General features: G+C 37.8%; 2 protein-coding genes across 3 annotated transcripts in view; both read left to right on the forward strand.

The window, feature by feature from the left end:
• The first annotated feature begins 207 nt into the window (after window positions 1-207).
• r3hdm4 (R3H domain containing 4) lies at window positions 208-11,197 on the forward strand. The gene is made up of 8 exons (XM_086090080.1): window positions 208-425; window positions 2,435-2,592; window positions 3,724-3,848; window positions 3,976-4,093; window positions 5,133-5,218; window positions 5,529-5,614; window positions 7,305-7,360; window positions 9,321-11,197. Exons 1-8 carry the CDS (start codon window positions 385-387, stop codon window positions 9,422-9,424), a joined length of 774 nt encoding a protein of 257 aa, XP_085946206.1. The 5' UTR covers window positions 208-384; the 3' UTR covers window positions 9,425-11,197.
• Window positions 11,198-13,131: 1,934 nt separating this feature from the next.
• arid3a (AT-rich interactive domain 3A) overlaps window positions 13,132-18,833 on the forward strand; it is a 50,702-nt gene continuing 45,000 nt past the window's right edge. For both annotated transcript variants that reach the window (XM_086090084.1, XM_086090085.1), the window contains exon 1: window positions 13,132-13,384. The gene's annotated coding sequence lies outside the window, so the exon portion shown is untranslated. The remainder of the gene's footprint in view (window positions 13,385-18,833) is intronic.

The following is an 18,833-nucleotide window of genomic DNA, read 5'->3' on the forward strand; positions in this document are numbered from 1 at the left end:
ATACAAATTATGTTTTAAAAAAACTACAAATGTAAATTTTCATGGGTCCTTAGTCATGAACTAAATTATCTATATATTACTATAAAGTCCGGTTAATATAAAGATCAGAGAATAGTCTACGTTTCCAAATTTATTTTGACACCAAATCTGGCAGGTAGTGAAGTGAACTGCCGTACGTCATCGTCTTCCGGTTTTTGAGGGGGCGGGTCGGGAGAGCTATTTTTCTTCGTGTAGCTTCCAAGCTCGTTAGCCACTGCTAACATTTCAGCCTGAACACTACTGTGCTTCGTGCCGCGGCTTAATTATTGTTTTGACACAGAATTTAGTAACATCTCTGTTTGGCAAGCTTTGTTAAAATACCCGAAACAGCCCCTTCGCAATAAGATGGTCGTTTTGACGAAACACAATGAAGAGCAGGATTATATGTGAGTGAAAACGACTCGTCTCAACCATTAGCTGCTTTGCTAATGCCCATTTAAATGGACATGTTTGTTTCCTTTTGCGACTGCACACTGGACGAACATTTCGCTTGTTCTGGCCACTTAATAGAACTGCTAAAATGATTGTTGCTGCCTCATTCATCTACAGCTTATCTGGGGTCGGATTGCGGGGGCAGCAGTTTTAGCAGGGTCGGTCGGTGCCCCGTACTCCCGAAGCACCCCCCACAGGACTCCCCGAGGGACACGGTCAAATGCCTTCTCCAAGTCCACAAAGCATATGTGGACTGGTTGGGCGAACTCCCATGCCACCGAGGAGCTTTCCAACCACCTCAGTGACTTCGACCCCAGAGATAGGGGAGCCCACCTCAGAGTCCCCAGACCCTGCTTCCTCAAAGGAAGACGTGTCTGTGGAATTGAGGAGGTCTTTGAAGTATTCTCCCCACCGATTCACGACGTCCCAAGTCGAGGTCAGCAGCACCCCATCTCCGCTATACACAGTGTTAATGGCGCACTGCTTTCCTCTCCTGAGACGCCGAATGGTGGACCAGAATTTCTTCGAAGCCGTCCGGAAGTCGTTTTTCATGCCCTCACCGAACCCCTGCCATGTCCGAGTTTTTCCCTCAGTCCTACCCCTCTCGAGAGGATTGATACCAGAACCCAAGCTGTGTGTGGAGGTGAGTCCGACTGTATCTAGTCGGAACTTCTCTGCCTCACACACCAGCTCGGGCTCCTTCCCTGCCAGAGAGGTGACATTCCATGTCATGACATTCCAAAGCTAGCTTCAGTAGCCGTGGGTCGGACCGCCAAGGCCCCCGCCTTTGGCTGCCACCCAGCTCACTGCGCACCCGACCCCTTTGACCCCTCCCACAGGTGGTGAACCCATGGGAAGGGTGTACAAGACACCTACGTTGAAATTCACTTATTCTTGATTAAATCCTTTAAAATAAATAAACAATGTTGCACGTTAACTGAAGCATTGTGCTGCTTATTTTAAGTCCTAAACGGTAAACATTGCATCAGCCACTGCAGTACTACTGACCTACATTCTCTGGACACTTCATTGGGTACCCCTGCACACGTGAATGTGATCCGATGTAAGAGCTGTACCGATGATATTACCCTGCTCTTACGGTCATAATAAAACTCAGTTTTGATTGACAGTGACACCGAGGCAGAAGCCACTCATGTTGCTAAATAAGATGACAAGAAAAGTAGCAACAGCTCCTCTAGAAGCAGTACTGTACACAATAGGCATTCATGTAAAAAGTCTAAAATTAATATCCATCCACTTGCGTTTTTGTGACGGATCTGTTGGTACAGCTCTTGCATATTAGATAATATAAAATTTTAAAAAGTATTTTAGTGACAAATGGAAATGAGTTTATTAAAAGTGTTGCTTTTTTCATTTACTTTTGGAATTTACATTTATCTCTTTTTTCCATTGCTGATGTTTTCCCCCCAGCATTACCATGCATCAACTTTTCACAGAAATATTTTATTTTTATTTTCACATATAATAAGAAAAATAAGTCCTACCTCATGGAAATATGTGCCTTTAGTCAAAACATGTAAACACACTTATCAATAATTGACCATTTTTAATGTTCCAACAATTTAACATAAAATAAATAGTCAAATTGGTCCATGTGTAACTCAACTGGACTTAAATTGTTTACAATGCACTGTACATTTTTTTTAAATGTAAAACATATAATTATTACATTCCTTCAATCCATCCATTCTCTGTTCCTCTCATTATTTTACTCGAAATATACCTCTATTAAAGACATAAAACCAGTTGGTGATATTAAGACGCTCCCGTAGTGCGTCTATTGTGTCTTTAGAACATGTATCATTGCTGACTGGGGAAGAACAGAAAACCAAGGTTAAGTGTAGCAGAAACAAGAACATGTCAAATTAAGGATGAGGTTGCTTATCCCCCCCCCCCCCCCCCCACACACACACACTAAAATATGTTTTTCTTGTGTTGGCAGCCTGATCGAGGAGCGTAAATGCACCTCCCTGCCCAATTCTCCAGCCAAGCGAGCATGTCCCAACAAAAAGAAGCAGTTCTATATCAACCAAGCCATCCGCAATTCTGACCTCACGCCACGTGCCAAAGGCAAGAAGAGTCTGCGCCGACAGGAGAACAGTAAGATAATTGACAACACGAATGATGCTAAAAAGTTTCATCCAACTCGGCTTGCACTTTGTAAAGTGCAGACTTCAAGAAATACAGTAAACCGTTATTATAACTAAACTTCCTTAGCAAAGTAATATTAGACAAATATGTGGCTTTAGCCTTTGACCCTGTTAGATTTTACTACACCAGTTTATTCATAGCCATTTTTGTCCATATGGCAGTCTGTAATTTTCACCAAATATATATATATTTTTTACTGCATATGGTTTTTAACTATCATGAGTTCTTGCCATACTATAAATATCCATTAAGTTTTATATTTACCCCCCAAATTCTAGTTTGCTTACACAACACGTAGATTAAAGAGCAACTAAAACAAGATGAAGGGTTTTCTCCCCCCATTGGAGTGCTGTTAAATTTTTAATACCACCTTAATAAGTACTTGACTCACCAATTACCACCAAATATAGTAGCGATAGTCAGCCCAAGTGTTCATCAATAATGGGGCAGAGATTTTATTATTAAGGAATGTTTTATATTAATGTCTTTCCACACAACCGTTCTATTGTTATACACAGTTTGAATGTACTTTACTTAAATAACCATTTAGTAAATGTAAAATATTTACACATCAAAAATAAAAATTCTACCTGAATAAACATTTGAAAATATTCAATTTGTTTTTTTAACTTACTGCTAGAGGAAGCCCACGTAACACACTTTCACAAGTCACCAACAATTTAAAAATTGTCTAATCTGGTAGAAAAAAATCAAAAAACATTTTACCCAAATTGTATGATTCATTGCGGTCGATAACAAGGTTTACATGGATTTCAATTGGCCTTTTTTTTTTTATATAAGCAATAAATTATTGATATCTAAAGAGCTGAAGTTGCAAATTACTAAATCAGACCAAAAAAAATCCCTCCTTTGGATAGATTGATTACATTTGCATTACCACAGAAAAAACGATCCCAAAAAATATAGCAAGTTGGACATAAATGGCCAGCATAGAGCACATAATGTTCATCCATTTGATTACATACATTATATTAAATGGAAGTTTTATTGATTGAGAACAGTCTTGAATTATTTTCTACATTTCATATCTGTCTTTCTAAAAAACAAACCAAAAAACAGCACGCTACCTTGCCAATCTTCTTGAGAAGGACGACGAGTGTCCCAAAGATGAACTGGAAGTTTGCAGCAGTCCGGCAATCCCGTCTATCTTCACGGAGGCCTGGACCAATGACAACTACATCGAGGTTGGTGCACACACTACTTCAATAACTGTGAATTGTGGTCTGTTTCCCTCTATTGTGTTTTTTTTTTAATTCCTGATGCTGGATCAGATTAGTTTGTAATTTGTAAACCCGCTTCTTGTTCTCTCAGCCATGGAGTGACTTCATGAATTGCTCTGGAGAAGAGCAGGAGAGGCTTTTGTCTCTGCTTGAGCAGGAGGTGGTCAAGAAGAAACTTGGCAGTTGTCCCCTTAAAGACCAGAGGAATGGTAATTTACCTTCAAGGTTTCCTTTGGTGCTTGAGTTTCTTGTTGTGTCAAAGATGTGACAAGAATCCTGCTCACAGCCTGATATGACCATTTCTGCGCATTTCCTCTTGATTTTTGTGTAAATGTCTCGTCAAAATTCCTATGCTCGTTTTTATAATGCCAAGTTTGAAATCTTCATCACAGCTAAAGTCTAGTGGTGTTTTAAGCACATTGATTTTGTGCTGATTGGAGGGGAAATTAATGCAGGTTTTTCAGTCAATCCTTCTGTCAAATGCAGAATTTCACTTTATATACACTTTTCTTTTAGCTGAACATGGCAATTACGTGTGATATAGGCTCCTACAACTGGCAAAATGTCAACAATATGTTGACAAAAAGTAAAAGTGTCTTGCTTCACTAATATTCACAGAGAACGCATATCCAGCGTCAACAAAATAACAGCGCGAGCAATACTAAGCTATCAATAGCAATGTAAAAAAGCCAACATTAGGCATGGCTGCTATATTGATAGCATGACTTCATCATAGTCGAGTGTTCAATAACACTACATTTATCAATTTATTTGGGGCGGGGGGAAAATACAATCAATTAAAAATCAAAAAGAAGTTAAAATATAAACATACCTGTCGAGCAAGTGCAGTGTGAAAAGGCCTTCAAGAGTCTTCATTTCACCCAACCAACATGCATGTTTTGGGTTTGTGGGAAGAAGCCAGAATACCCAGAAAAAATACGTGCAAGCACAGGGAGAATGGTGATGTCATTTGGATTGAAGTATACTGTATGTACTATATATTAAGAAATATAATCATGTGAACGGATTTTATTAATGTCCTAATTTTCTCTCTTTCAATATGAGTAAAAAAAACAACTTATGAGTATTTATTTATTACACTAACCTGTTTAACTTTGGTGTATGAAAGCTGAAAATTTGTAGTCTAGTAAATGAAAAAGGTTTATGTCAAATAGTTGCTCACTAATTGATTAATTGTTGTGGCTTTAAAAATATATATATATATACTGGTTGTTTGTCTTTCCACAGTATACCCTGCCTTCACAGCTCAGGAATGTTTCCGGAGAATCGATCGGAGACTGCGAACAACTCTGAGAAGGAAACAAATCCCTATGGTGAGTATGCATTTTGAAAAACATTTCTTCAAGTTATAATTCGTCTTTGCTCTTACAGTTGTGTTCAGAACAATAACTGTTTAAAATGGGAGTAAAATTCTAAATCGTCATAATAGCTTACATTTTCATACACACTAGAGTACGGTATGTTCAAATGTTCATGCTTGTAAATGTGGTTTCATGAGAGTCGATAACCAACATTAAGCTTATTCCTCTGCAAAGGATCACAAGTCGTTCAGTATTTGAAGAAGAACAAAGAGAGTTGGTTGCTTCTCTTATCTCTCACTGTTGTTTTACATTCTCCTCACAGGGAACGCTGGAAGTGCTTGAAGGAAACCTTCTGAGCTTCTTCCTCGCTCAGCCTCATTCAATTTACACTACCAACCTCAACAGCAGGTATCGATCATTTTTTTATTTTTTTATTTTAATTTTAATTTTATTTTTTTGCATGTGCACGAAAGGCCTTCTCATTGATAATGAATTATTCAACATTCTTCACCGGGAAAATAAGTCAAAAGTAAATCATTAAAATTGAACTTAAATTTAACAGTAAACTGAGTCACATTCTGCACATCTTGTTAAAATTTGAGATAATTTCAGCAAGAATTGGCAACATTAGGGCTATACAGTACCGCAAATTTCACTTTATTTTTTTTTATTTTTTTAGAACTGTATTTGTGAACAAGTGGGTTCATAGTAGTGTGCACTTATGGATTCCAAAACCCTTTTGCTTTTCTAAGTGAAGTGTCAGCAACTAGGGCGATTTAGGAAAATAATCTATATGTATTTTTTTTTCATTCAAAATTGCGATTGTGATTTTACATGTAATGATTTTCTAATGTATTTTGTAACAAACAAACAAGCAATTAATTCATATTTATTACAATAAAAAAAGCTCCATAGAGATGGGCAGGTGGAGCTTCAAGAACCTTGAGGCTTTCCTTCAAATTGTGCCAAAACAGATTCGGAGCTTTGGTGCTTCCGTGAAAGCAGCAACATAAGTGACATCTAGTGGACGAAAGAAGTAAAAGCAACCTATGTCACTAAAGATACGATACGATACGATACGATATACCTTTATTTTCCCCGTGGGGAACTTTTTCCTGGACTCCGTCCAGCTGCAGTTACAGTAAAGAAGAACTGCAGCTTTCCACGGAGCCCGTGTCGAGTAAAACATTCACTCACTCTGATCTTTCAGCAATTAAAGTAAAAAATAAATATGATAGTGAGCAATGTATTATTTACAGAAGACTGTGTTAATAAAAATAAAAAAAAAGTTTTTTTTCCATAAATAAACTAAATATGTTAGACATGTGCGCATCAAGTATATATTAATTATTTTTTAATTATTATTTTCGTGATACATAATATGTAAACATGTGGACTGCATTTCCTAAACACTGAACTTATCATCTAAATTGCTAAATAAATAAAATCTACATACAGTATATAAAATAAAATAAAACTTACCGACCTCCAGTCAGTAACATCACACATGCTTAAGTGTAGGAAAAGTAAAATCATATTTTCTTACATGACGTAACATCTTCCGATTTCAAAAATGGCTCATTGGATGACTCAATTTTATTTATAAAGTGCTTTTACAGCAGCTGAAGCTGTAACAAAGCACTTTACAGTACACCTGAAATCCAGCAGGTATTACATTACAAGCAGCGGCTGCAGTGATTATTATATTATTAGTTATGTTTTATTCATGAAATTGGACGAAGCACCATATGGCCACATACAGACGTCACATATTTATCCTTTTAATATGTGATCGGTGACAATTTAGCCAGGTGCTTCTGTTTACACATCATTTGACTGGAGGATGTGTTTTTTGGGGTCACCGCTCAGTAGCGAGCACGCTATTTTGCCCACGTGTGTTTATTTGCACTTGGTGTCCTTTCGTAAGATAAAAATAACAACGTAAATCTCTCATACATCTTTTGTCTGATGATACTGATACTGTAGCAAACCAACAACATTCCAAGAACATGTGCAGCTCAAATCACATCAGGTTGCAGTTGATTGCTTCTTTGCACAAGTGATTCGCCGTGATGTGGATTTCATGTTTGTGGCTTAGCTTTGAAAGGCTGCTGCTCCATGCTGTCTGCCAGTACATGGACCTCGTCTCTTCAAGTGAGTGTGACTTCAGGATCCTTCAACCTAGAACGCAGAGAAAAAGTCTACACACCCCTGTTTAAAAGCCAGGTTTTTGTGCTATAAAAAAAGACACTAACATAAATCATTTCAATACATTTTTCACCATAAATGTGACTTTTAACCTGAAGTATACAAGTTAATTGAAAAGGGGGGGGGGGGGGACTCAGATAATGTGGTTGCACAAGTATGCACCCTCTCTTATAAATGGACATGTGGCTGTGTTCCAAATCAAAAAATCACATTGAAATTCACATTGAAATTTGCGTGGCTCAGCACATATTTGCCACCATTGAAGTGCCTCTGATTGACCCCCAAATAAAATTCTAGTACAGGGGTCAGCAACCTTTCCTGTCAAAAGAGCCATTTTAGTCCAAATAAATAACAAAAAATGTGTCTGGAGCCGCAAAACATTTGAAGGTTGTGATGAAGGAAACAGTTTGTTAGTCTAATGTACTGAGGGCCCAATTAGAGCTGCACCATAATAGAAAAATATGCAGCATGCAAAATGTAGAGATACATTTTCTTGTACCTTTCATCTTCCGTTTTTGGATGTACTTATTTAGTAATTTTTCATACTTTTTTCTGTCATTGACATTTTTGACAATTTTGTAGATCTATTATAGTCATTTTCTGCCTCTGTACTTCCTTTTTTGGACATTTTATGGCTATTTTTGAAAAGTTTTTCTGTTTTTTGCTATCAATTTTTGGGGGTAATTTTTTGGATTTTTTTCTTTTGTTTTTGGACATTTTATAGTTACTTTTTGAGTGTTTTCTTTCCTGCTTAAAAAAAAGTAAATCAATTTCTGACTTCCTTTTTCTTTTTTTTTCTTTTCTTTTTTTTGCAATTCCAAAGACATTTTATAAAATGGTAACTTTATACCTTTCTTCTTTTGGTTTGGGATATTTTATGGTTACTTTTTGAATGTTTTTTTCTGCCTTATTTAATAAATTCTCTGACATTTTTGGCAGCATTGTGGACATGGACATTTTATGGTAATTTTCTGCTTTTCCTCTTTCTTTTTGGACATGCTATGGTCACGTTTTGGACATGTTTAGGTAATTTTAAAAACTTTGTATCTACCTTTTATTTATATTTTTCTGACATCTTAAAAATTTGGACTTGGATTTTATTTAATACTAATGATTAAATAAAAGATAATTAAATGCATTTTTATTTAATTTAGGATTAAATTAAAACAATTAAATATATTTTTATCTAATCATTAAATTAATTGTATTTAATTTTATTTAATGATTAAATCAAAAATCATGAAATGCATTTTTATTCAACTAATGTTTAAATAAAAACAATTAAATGTATTTTTTATGAATCATTAAAAAAAATATTGTATCTAAAAAATAAATTTATTTTTTCTCTCTCTTCTTCCAAAGAGTTCCACAGGAAGCCACAGGGCAGGGACTAAAGAGCCACAGGTTGCAGGCCCCTGTTCTAGTAGAATTTCCTGACATTTTTTTGCCTTCTAGCAGGAGCCTGATAGTTTTGTGTTATTTAGAAGTATTCATAATCCCCTCCACCATAACTAAGGCTCCAGTTCCAGCTTGAAGCAAAACCAACATGTGTCACTCACGTTTGGTATTCTTTTGTTGATGAGCGTGCTTTTTGAATTGTGGCCAAGAATTTCAACCTTGGTTTCATCATATCATAAAGCAATTTCCCATAACCACTCAGGAGATTGCACATTTGCTATTGTAACATTTTGAAACCAAGGTTGAACTTCTGGCCATAATTCAAAATTTTGTTTGCCACAAATACAACATTGCTCATCAACAAAACAACACCATGAATAAATATTTTTCACAGTATAACCATGGGATATAAACAATTAGAGCAAAGCTATTATTCTGTATGGGTATGGTCAATAAAATCGAAATGCTTTCCCTGGTGTCTTTTAAAGTCCATTTGTTGGTCTCTCAGGCAGTGACTTGAATGGGTCTCGTCAGACCGAAGTGGTGAACAAACAGGAGGACTTCCTGCCACCCGCGCTTCTGCTGTCGGCCTATTTAGACCAAAGGTGCTAAGAGGAGGCCCACACTCACCAGTCTGGCCTTAAAGTAAGCAGGAGCCCCGTGACAATACCCTCGGAGTGGCTGACCCGGTCAGAAAAATGTACGTACAGCGGTACCTTCTGCATGGCTGAGCCTGCTTACATAAAAGAACGTGGGCCTGTTGAGTAACTTGTGAATACCTATGAACAAAAACTACATCTTCCACCTCATCAATTAACATGATACATAGCAGTTTTGGACACACTGCTGATCACACTGCTTTAATTTAGTACAATGCACTTCCTGTGTCCAAAAGGAAAGTTTTTAGTGATGTTAATATTTGGCCATTCTGCAAATCTATGAAATCGCAAAATCCGATCACATTTTTGTTGTGTCCATAACAGTACTTTTTAGATTTCCTTCTTCATACATTATATGATTCATCATAACTGTTCGTTTGTTTGTTTTGGTCAAGGGTTGATGAAACTCTTTAATTTAATTAACTTCCATTGTCAATGTTTCCACTTATGTAATGAAATACATCAGAAAATCCAAAAGATATCTAGTTGCATATATAATGGTCATCTACGGCCATGCATTTCTAGTTTAATAATGGTTTAATAATAATAATCAGATAATAGGATTTTTATCTCCACTTTTTGTATTGACTTGGGAATTATGTATACAGTAGTGAATACTTTTAGGACCTTGTCAGCTAATTATAAACCTTACACAGGAAAAAAAATCTATATGTAAACAGTGACCTTATAATATGACAACACCAAATGAAGAAAAAATAATAATATTGAGTGGGGAGGTGTTAAACAAAGGTACTTGAACGACTGGCCTGTAGGTTTAAATTAATGTAGTTAGTGCATGAATATTGAACATTGAAATGTCTCACCCTTGTTCTAGATAAACAAGAAGATACACGGGATGGCCTAACTAGTAAGAAAATGGGAAAATATAAACGGGAGATAATTCTGTTTGCCATTTTATCACATGCATGTTACAAATGTTTCAGTTGAGCTGCATCAAAATGTCTCAGACTTAAGGAAAATAGTAAAGCACGCTTTATTGTCCATGTAACTAGGCCATACTTGTTGCGTACATACATTTAGTCTTGCTGTGTAGTCAGACACAAGGCCATTGCTGGCAGATACAAATGACTTGTGAAGGTTCTTGGTGACATACTGAAACACCGCTACTTGTTTCGACGGTGTACTGAATGTACATGAAACCTCTCCTGTTGATACAAACATAACATGATAATACCTGCTTAGTGTAGATTTTGAAAAAGCACTTCTGCCTTACGGAAGCAAATCTATTTTTATTTATACTTGAGTAGACTTTAGTAACACACAAACAGGTTATTTTGAAGAAAATTAAGTCCCACATTGTTTTTATAGTGTCTTCATCCAACAAAGCTTGAGCTGTTGGCCTTTGCTGCCAACAACCAAAGTTTGTATGAAATCTACTTTCTCAGGCTTGTATGATTTTGTCATCGAATGTCATGTTGTAATTTGACTTTTGTGTGCCACACACTCTTCACAGTATCTATCTTTATTTGCCAACATATCCAATCAATCATACTGTAAATACTAATCGTGTGCCAACATTTGGACTAGAACAGCCTTTAAGTGTGATTATTTTACACACAATATGTGTATTTGTGTGTGCTATGGTGCTTATTTATAACTATCATTACTGTTGCAACGGTGTATTCTCTTTTGACTATGTGCATGAGAATGCTGAAAGCCATGTCTGAATTGACATTTTAATAAACATTACTTCCAAGTGCATCAACCTCGGCTCTCTCTGTCGTTTCACCTTAAATGGGTATGAACGTTAGGCTGGCTGTTATTTTTACTGCTGTCCACTAGACGTCACTGTTGTATATATAAATGCAACACGGGCTACAATTTGGTTGAAGAGGCTTGTGGAAATTTGTTATCCTTGATTTCTATCTTACGAACGACGTACTAGTGCGCTCTTTTCGTCACTACTCCATGACAGTACACAGGGATGTCGATTTACTGTGGGTTTTGTACAAAATATGTACAGGCAACATGTCAGTCTGGTCATAAATATTGGGACATTGACACAATTGTCACCTTTTTAACTGTAAACACCACTACGATGGATGTGAAATGAAACTAACAAAATGTGATTGAACAGTTAATTGCAGACTTCACCCTTAATTTTGAAATGGTTACTGTTCCACTTGAATGCATTGTTCATTCCTTAATAAGAAGGCAAACTTTTTCTAGAAATAAAAGCCTTAAAAGGAAAGTAAATCCCCAAAAATCTTTACAATAATATGTTGTATGTGCCCCCATTAGTCTAAAGACGGAATTCTGAATACGATCATGTTTGTGGAATATCAATTAAATAGTAAAATCCGCCCATTTAAAAAAAAAAATCCCTCTCAGGCAGGGATGGACTGGCAAAAATCAAATAAAAATATAATAATAATTCGGCCCTGGCATTTTGATTTAGGCCCACCGGCACGGTCCAGCCTAACTCCTGCCTAACATGTAGTTCTACCACCGATGTTTATTGATGATATTTCAGTTTACTATGTATATATTCAAACTGGATTAACGGACTGTTCCCTCTAAATTGTGGGCCAGTCTCTTGGGGTAAAATGTAGGTAAATAATCATTTAAAAAGCACAGCATCGGCCTCAAAAGAGGCCGGCCTACTGGGCATCTGCCCTGTATGACAGATGGCCAGTCCAGCCCTGCTCTCAGGGGACGTCCATTTTAACACTTGCTGTCACCTGAAAATGACGTTACAGTTGCTCATGGCTCAGGAAATGACCTATCACAGCTCAGCTTCAGAAAATAGGTGAGCCGGGAACACCTGAGTCCTATATGTCATTTTCAGTCGACAGCTAGTGGCAAAATGGCCGTCCCCAGCTGTGTATATTTATCAGAATACCGTGTTTAGACAAGTGGAGGTGCATATTATTGCGACTTCCTCTAAAAGTCTACTATTTATTATTTTTTTTATGGGATGGAGTGGGGGGTCATTTTATTGTATACATTATCTTGTTCATTAGATAATACACTTAATAGAAAATTGACTGCTAGCAGTTTTTTTAATTTAAATGTCATTAAATCTGTTCCTGTTTACACAAAAGATAATCGTTGATGTTTTGCATTTTGTTCCCATCCTGTTACGAATGTAAAATGAAGGTTTATACTGAACAATAATTTTAATACAGAACCTAAATAATATGTAAAACTCTACATCCTCTTTTGCTCTTGTCATAATTACTACATCCACATTCCAGATGGGAAATGACATGTTAAGATTAACAGTAATTGGCTTTAATTAAGTGTGAACAGAATAGGCATTTTGGACATAATATGGCAGTTTTTTAACAAATATTGAATGTCTAGATTAGCCAATAGCCATACAATATTTTAATATGCAGCGTTTTATTTATTTTTTAACATTAAAATGTATTATTTTCCACAGCGAAGAGCGAAGTACCGTATGCTGATATTATTAGGCTTTAGGAATGAATGACTACATGGTGGAGCACCACCGGTGCATTGAGCAGCGAGCGACACCCCCCTCCTCCGAGGGGGTGGGGGTGATGACTGAGGGGTTGGCCCCTGCTGATTCAGAGGTTAGGAATTTGCATTTGATTGCTGTTTGTCAACCAATGGCCTGAGTGTGCAGGCCGGAGTCTATTCCCCACGCCTCCGTTTGTCTACGTGTGTGTATGTCCACGATCCGGGCTCTCACATCGACACCCAATCTCTGAAAACACAATTACACGCCAAAGCTGAAGGTCGTGGTAGATACCATGCAGTCACATGCAACGAGTTTACTTGTAACAGATAAACACGGGAGCCGTCGCTCTTCTTTTTGTTTGTGGGGCGTTTTTTGCCCTCTGCGTGTCATTTAGGGGAGTCAGGGAAAATCAGGAATGCTTCTTCCGGTCCCAAAGAGTGTAAAAAACGAGCGGAAGTCAAAGTGGTAAGTTTAATATTTCTTTTATAAATACCGTTTTATTAATGGCGTAGTATGTGTTTATAGAGCACCACACTATGTTTGGGACTGTTTTGCTCGCTGAATGTATATTTTTCATCGATACGTTATCAGTCAGCCTGATCGATAACCAATCGCCCGGCGGCGGATGTAGCCAGTGCCAAATGTCACCTCGCCAGTAAGATTTCCACCTACGCCGAATGTCGCACTATTTCGTGCCCCCCCCCCCCCCCCCAAAAAAAAGCTTTGCAGACGTTCGAACCTGTGTCTACTATGAACCGTTGCAGTATTAGAATTTTCAAAGAATATTGATTAAGCTATATCATCTGTCCGTGTTATTTACGCTCAGTAAAGATGGTTGAGGGTTAACAGCTAATATTTCCGATCCCCCTACCCTTCACTTCACGCTGAAATTTCCCTGTCAGTGTACAACAGCTTGGCTCTTAACAGTTTTAACAATCTGATTATTAACAGTATTATCCGGTAAGCTATAGGCTAGAGAACGGATAAACAAACTGCTCATTGTATCAGATTCGAGGATAAAAAGGCGAATTAACGTGTTTTCACATTTAGCGCTGTCATGGCAACTTGCTGGCTCGAATTAAAAGGCACCAATTGAGAGTTGCTGACTTTTACAAACGTCATGTGCCATAAAATTGTGTAACGTCAACCCACCCGCTGCCTGAATAAAAGACAGGTCATGTGGCAAACTACAACACTTTCGGGTTACTATTTCTTGTCACAGATTACTTGCTTTTAAATTTTAGCAACAGGCATTTGTAACCAGGAAAATGCAACCTTGCAAGTCCAGTAATTAGCCCTAGTTACTACAGTTTACATTTATCCATGATAGACAGAAATTGACTTATATGGCACACCTAATTATTTAGTATGGGTCTGACTCATGTTGCGAAAATAAAGTAATAATGATACAATTGGGAATATGGGAATAAAAGATGGCTGAATAATAAAGTGATGGTTATCGATCCCTGGTCGAATCTGTTATAAACGCTCTCCAAAAAATATCCATAACTATGCGAAAGCACCCTAAAACTGTGTAAACTCTGAAGGCCAAAGTCGGTTAATGGCAAACCAAGTTAAAACATCCACTTGACAAGTCCAACATATCAGGAGAAAAGAGAATAGATGGATGCCTTTACTGCATCATTAGGGTGGAGGCACCCTAATGTATTTGCTTGTGCGATGTTACAGGATGTCTGAAGGGCTGGAAAACTAGAAATGCATTCTTGAAGTGGATGCCACTGGGCAATCCTTCCATTGTTTACTTGCCATAAAAGTCAGACAAAAGAATCAGGTTCTTTCTAATACGAATGCCGTCTCCAATCTGACTGAAGGATACTGACTCCGTTATTTCTACAAAATTGAAGAATTTGTTTTTTGGCCTATGATGAAATCTTAAGTATTGTTACACAAAAGTGTTATGGTAGTAAAACTGTGACCACCTGTTGTGCGCCAGCAGATGGACGACTGTGGACGAAAACGAGGTTTAGATTCAAGCCCCCCAAATCAAACCACTTGTGACACTAGCTGGCATTTGGTTTGTGGGTAGTGTGACACTTTCTCACTGTGAGTGGTGGGGGGCACAGGAAGCTAGTCTTCTGTAGGTCTTTGTCTCTGCCCTTAAAAGCATAAACACTTCTTGTCTGATCTACTTGTAAATGCTAGTCCTTGACCAACAGCAGTTGCCAAGCTTTTCTGTGCCTCTTGTAAACTTTTAATACGTTCTCGGACTCCCATGTTAAAGTAATGTCTCATTCATTTATGTTTCATTTAACTTATATTGAAAATGGCCAAATGTCCCTGCATTTTGGGTACCCCTGTCCAAGACAATTATGGTGTAATAATTTGGTAACTTAACTTCCATTTTAAGTGTTTCATTTGACAGGAACATGGTTATGACATATCCTAGACATGATGAAACTGAAAAAATTAACACATACAGTATGTGCCACAAATGATAGAGTCAGAAGTAATTGTAAAAAGCGGGGGATTTCCACCACTGTCACGATTAAACATTTACCAATAAATGTGCACACACTGCATATCTTAAATATCTCACACCCCCACCGGCGTCCAATCACCTTAGAGGCTTGCCTTGAAGTTGCCACTCTAATCTGTTTGGTCCAATCTGGCATATGCTGTGTTCTTGTGGGCGCCAGCAAGTTCTCGTGTAAATGCAACAGGTCTGATGTGCCGTTATAAAACTAGGTTGACGTAAGGAAGCTTCTGGAGCCACTGGTAAATGTATGCTTGCCCATGGCCAAGTAGTTTAGAAAATGGAACGACAGATGGATGCTATGAGACGTTTGGCGTTTTCCATGACCACTTCCAATGTTTGTTTTACTGTGACCAGATTTTCTAAATTAATAACCGGACCACTACAATTGAGCTGAAACTCAAAATATACAATCAATTCTCACCACAAACTGTTATAATAAATGTAATCGCCAATCAGTCTGGTGACCGGTGGTTGTGTGATTGCTTCAGCTCAGGGGTGCTCAAGTTCAGTCCTCGAGAGCCCCTATCCAGCCTGTTTTCCATGTTTCCCTTCTGCAGCACAGCTGAATCTAATGATCAGCCAATCAGCAAGATTTGCAGAAGCCTGATAACGATCCTGATCATGAATCAGGTGTGTTAGTGGAGAGCTACATGGAAAACAGGCTGGAAAGGGGCTCTCGAAGACCAAACTTAGCTAATGCTAAATGCTATCTTTGTTGACAGCTCAAAAGTGCTAAACAATCAATACACTCACCATCATCCAACCTTTTTTGCTCGGCCCGGCAGCTATTGGAAGCTGGATGTGCCGTTAACCTCGCGGCGGTCCCCCATTGTAACATTGGAAATATGCCGGCGGAAAAGCTCAGCTTGCGTTGGGTCCAAGGTTATTTTAGTTAACCAAAACTAACAAAATAAGTACAACTAAACTTTAAAAAAAAAACAATTTTCGTTAACAAAATAAAATAAAAAACGAAAATGCTTTTTTTTTTTTAAAGAAGCAAACTAACTGAAACATTTTACATAACTAAAACTAACTATAATTGTAGTGAAAATGTCATTAGTTTTAGTCTTTGGTGATTAATTTAATACATGAGCCTTTGAGGTTGATTTCAAATGTGATTTAAGTATATTTATTTCGATATTAATCAGAATAAGGACATTTTAAAGTGTGTCGCACAGAAGCGACGTCTAGCAGCAGCCAATAGAAAAGCACCTTCAGATAATTAGGCGACAATTTTGCGTGTTTGACTTTTGACCTCAATGGCTCGCCTTGCCTGCTTTTTCATTTAATTTAGCTGAAACGCAATGCTAGGTAAGAAGTGTGTTACGTTTTTCATTTTACTATGGTGTTTATTAAATCTTGTACACAATACACAAAAAAAATAAAAAAAACAAAAATTAATACTAAAACTAACTTAAACTAATCTAAGCATTTTTGAAATAACTAAATCTAATAAAAACTAACAGAACCGCCCTGAATACGAATTAAAACAAACTAAAATTAAAAAAACAAAACTCAAAACGAAATAAAAACTAACTATAATAAAAATTCCAAAACAGGACACAAGGCTCAAATGGGGACTGTCCCGATTAAAATTGGACGTCTACTTTGGTTGCTTCTGTTGATTGATTTTGATCAAGCTTTTCATATCTAACAATGGACTGAATGCCGTATTACATATCAGCATGAAGTAAACGAGGGAAAGTGCTTTATATGAGACGATAGCCGCCATATGTCAGGGGTGCACAAAGAGGGTGAATTGTGTTATTTCGATTAGTTGTACTGCTGTGTTCTTTGTGGTGTTCTGCACACTCTTGTTTTAGTTGCTTATTTCCCTGGAGTGCATTTCCATCGCCTTCCTCCTCAACCCCTAAACGGCTCCCTGCGGCCTCTTTTATTCCAAGCCCATGTTTGGATCGGTCCTGCGTTTAATCCAGCTCAGGTCTGCCTTCCGTATGAATCCCATGTACGTATCTCACACTCTGTTCGTTGTGCGAATCCTTGCCTGACGTTTGTCGACTTAGTTCACTGAATACCTGAAGTCTATGGCAGCCATGACCGATTTCTAATCTCAACTGGAGGCTGTTTGAGAAAGCAGCAAGTGTAATATGCAAAAATGTCTTGTCAGTGAGGCAAGCGAGTGGCACATTCGGGCGTCTGTGAATAAATGACTCCGAGACATGTGCGGACTAGACAAACTGGTCTGACGCCTCTTATTATCAAACTCTTATCCTTGGCGAGACTATGTAGACTGCTATGTTGTCATGACATTCAAATATCCCCCTGAGGTTTGTTAAGGGTGTGGGCCAAAACTTGCTTGCATGTTCCAGTAATTAACGTCTTGCATGTGTCTGAATGGATTGCATTTCAGTGAATGTGAGTTGGGTGCAAGCATTTTTTTTTTTGTGCCCTAAAGAAGACAGAAGCAGCTTGGCAGCCTTTCAGCTGCTCTGGTGCTAAAAGCTACTTTTCTGAAGGGCCTGCGCAGCACGTGGAGCTTTAACTGTGTTATGGTGCCAAAAAGCACAAGTTACTTCACTTCTTGGGCCGGCGCCACGGGGGAATCCCTGACCGTGACGCAGGCAAAGAAAGGGCCTTGCCGTTCTGGGATGCCGCGCAGTTTTGCAAGTGAGCCGCTACAGTTGTAGGTCTTGTTTTCAGTCCATGTATGACACCAGCCGGAATGCTCGATCCTGTAACTTGTCTGCCTGGATACTAGCATGCATCTGCATTCTGAAACATGCTAACGTGTCCGTCAAACCTGACCCTTTGGCATTTGATAATATGGAAGACCTGGAACATTGCCCACTATATTAAACTTCCTCCTCTTTGAACAGACTTGTTGGCAACGTTGCACAAGAAGTGTGTATATATATTTTTTTTACATAAGAAAATATTGTTTGGAAAAAAACAAGTACTACCTGGTGTGATAAGGCACATACCAAAATAGGTGACAAATCACCACTGGTCTCTCATTTACCAACTGATCCATCATCGAAACAACATTGGAACTTAATTGGACATTACATGGCTCGTAATAACTGTAATTAACAATTCACATTTTCCAGAATTACACTCCGCATTCTCCACCTGGCTTCAGTTGTCTGTTTACTTGCTGCCGTCAGTCTCCTCTCAATGAAATTTGTCTCCTTATCATGGCCAACAAATCAAGTATGTTTTTTTTTCAGGGTCTATACGATAGCCATTATTAGTAGCCAATAACTGATATTTGGAGCTGAAATTCATTAGCAGTAAAAGAGAAAATACTAGCGTCAAAAAATAAAATAAAATACAGTCCCGCAACTTTGTTGAAATGCCATTAAGCATGTTAGATAAAACTTTTAAAATTTTAGACATGTTGAACGTTTTTCTTTTAATTTTCAACAAAGTGAGAATAGACAGCTTTGTTTTAAAATT

Source organism: Leptonotus elevatus, chromosome 11 (assembly GCF_054856555.1).
Source record: "Leptonotus elevatus isolate MCC_2025b chromosome 11, RoL_Lele_1.0, whole genome shotgun sequence".
NCBI classification, from domain to species: Eukaryota; Metazoa; Chordata; class Actinopteri; order Syngnathiformes; family Syngnathidae; genus Leptonotus; species Leptonotus elevatus.

What these genes read in the sequence shown, in the direction of transcription:
- r3hdm4 (XM_086090080.1), top strand. Translation starts at nt 385, where the DNA reads ATGGTCGTTTTGACGAAACACAATGAAGAGCAGGATTATAT. An exon ending in ACTACCAACCTCAACAGCAG is followed by an intron (nt 5,615 to 7,304) that starts GTATCGATCATT and finishes TTTGTGGCTTAG; the next exon opens with CTTTGAAAGGCTGCTGCTCC. An exon ending in CATGGACCTCGTCTCTTCAA is followed by an intron (nt 7,361 to 9,320) that starts GTGAGTGTGACT and finishes TTGGTCTCTCAG; the next exon opens with GCAGTGACTTGAATGGGTCT.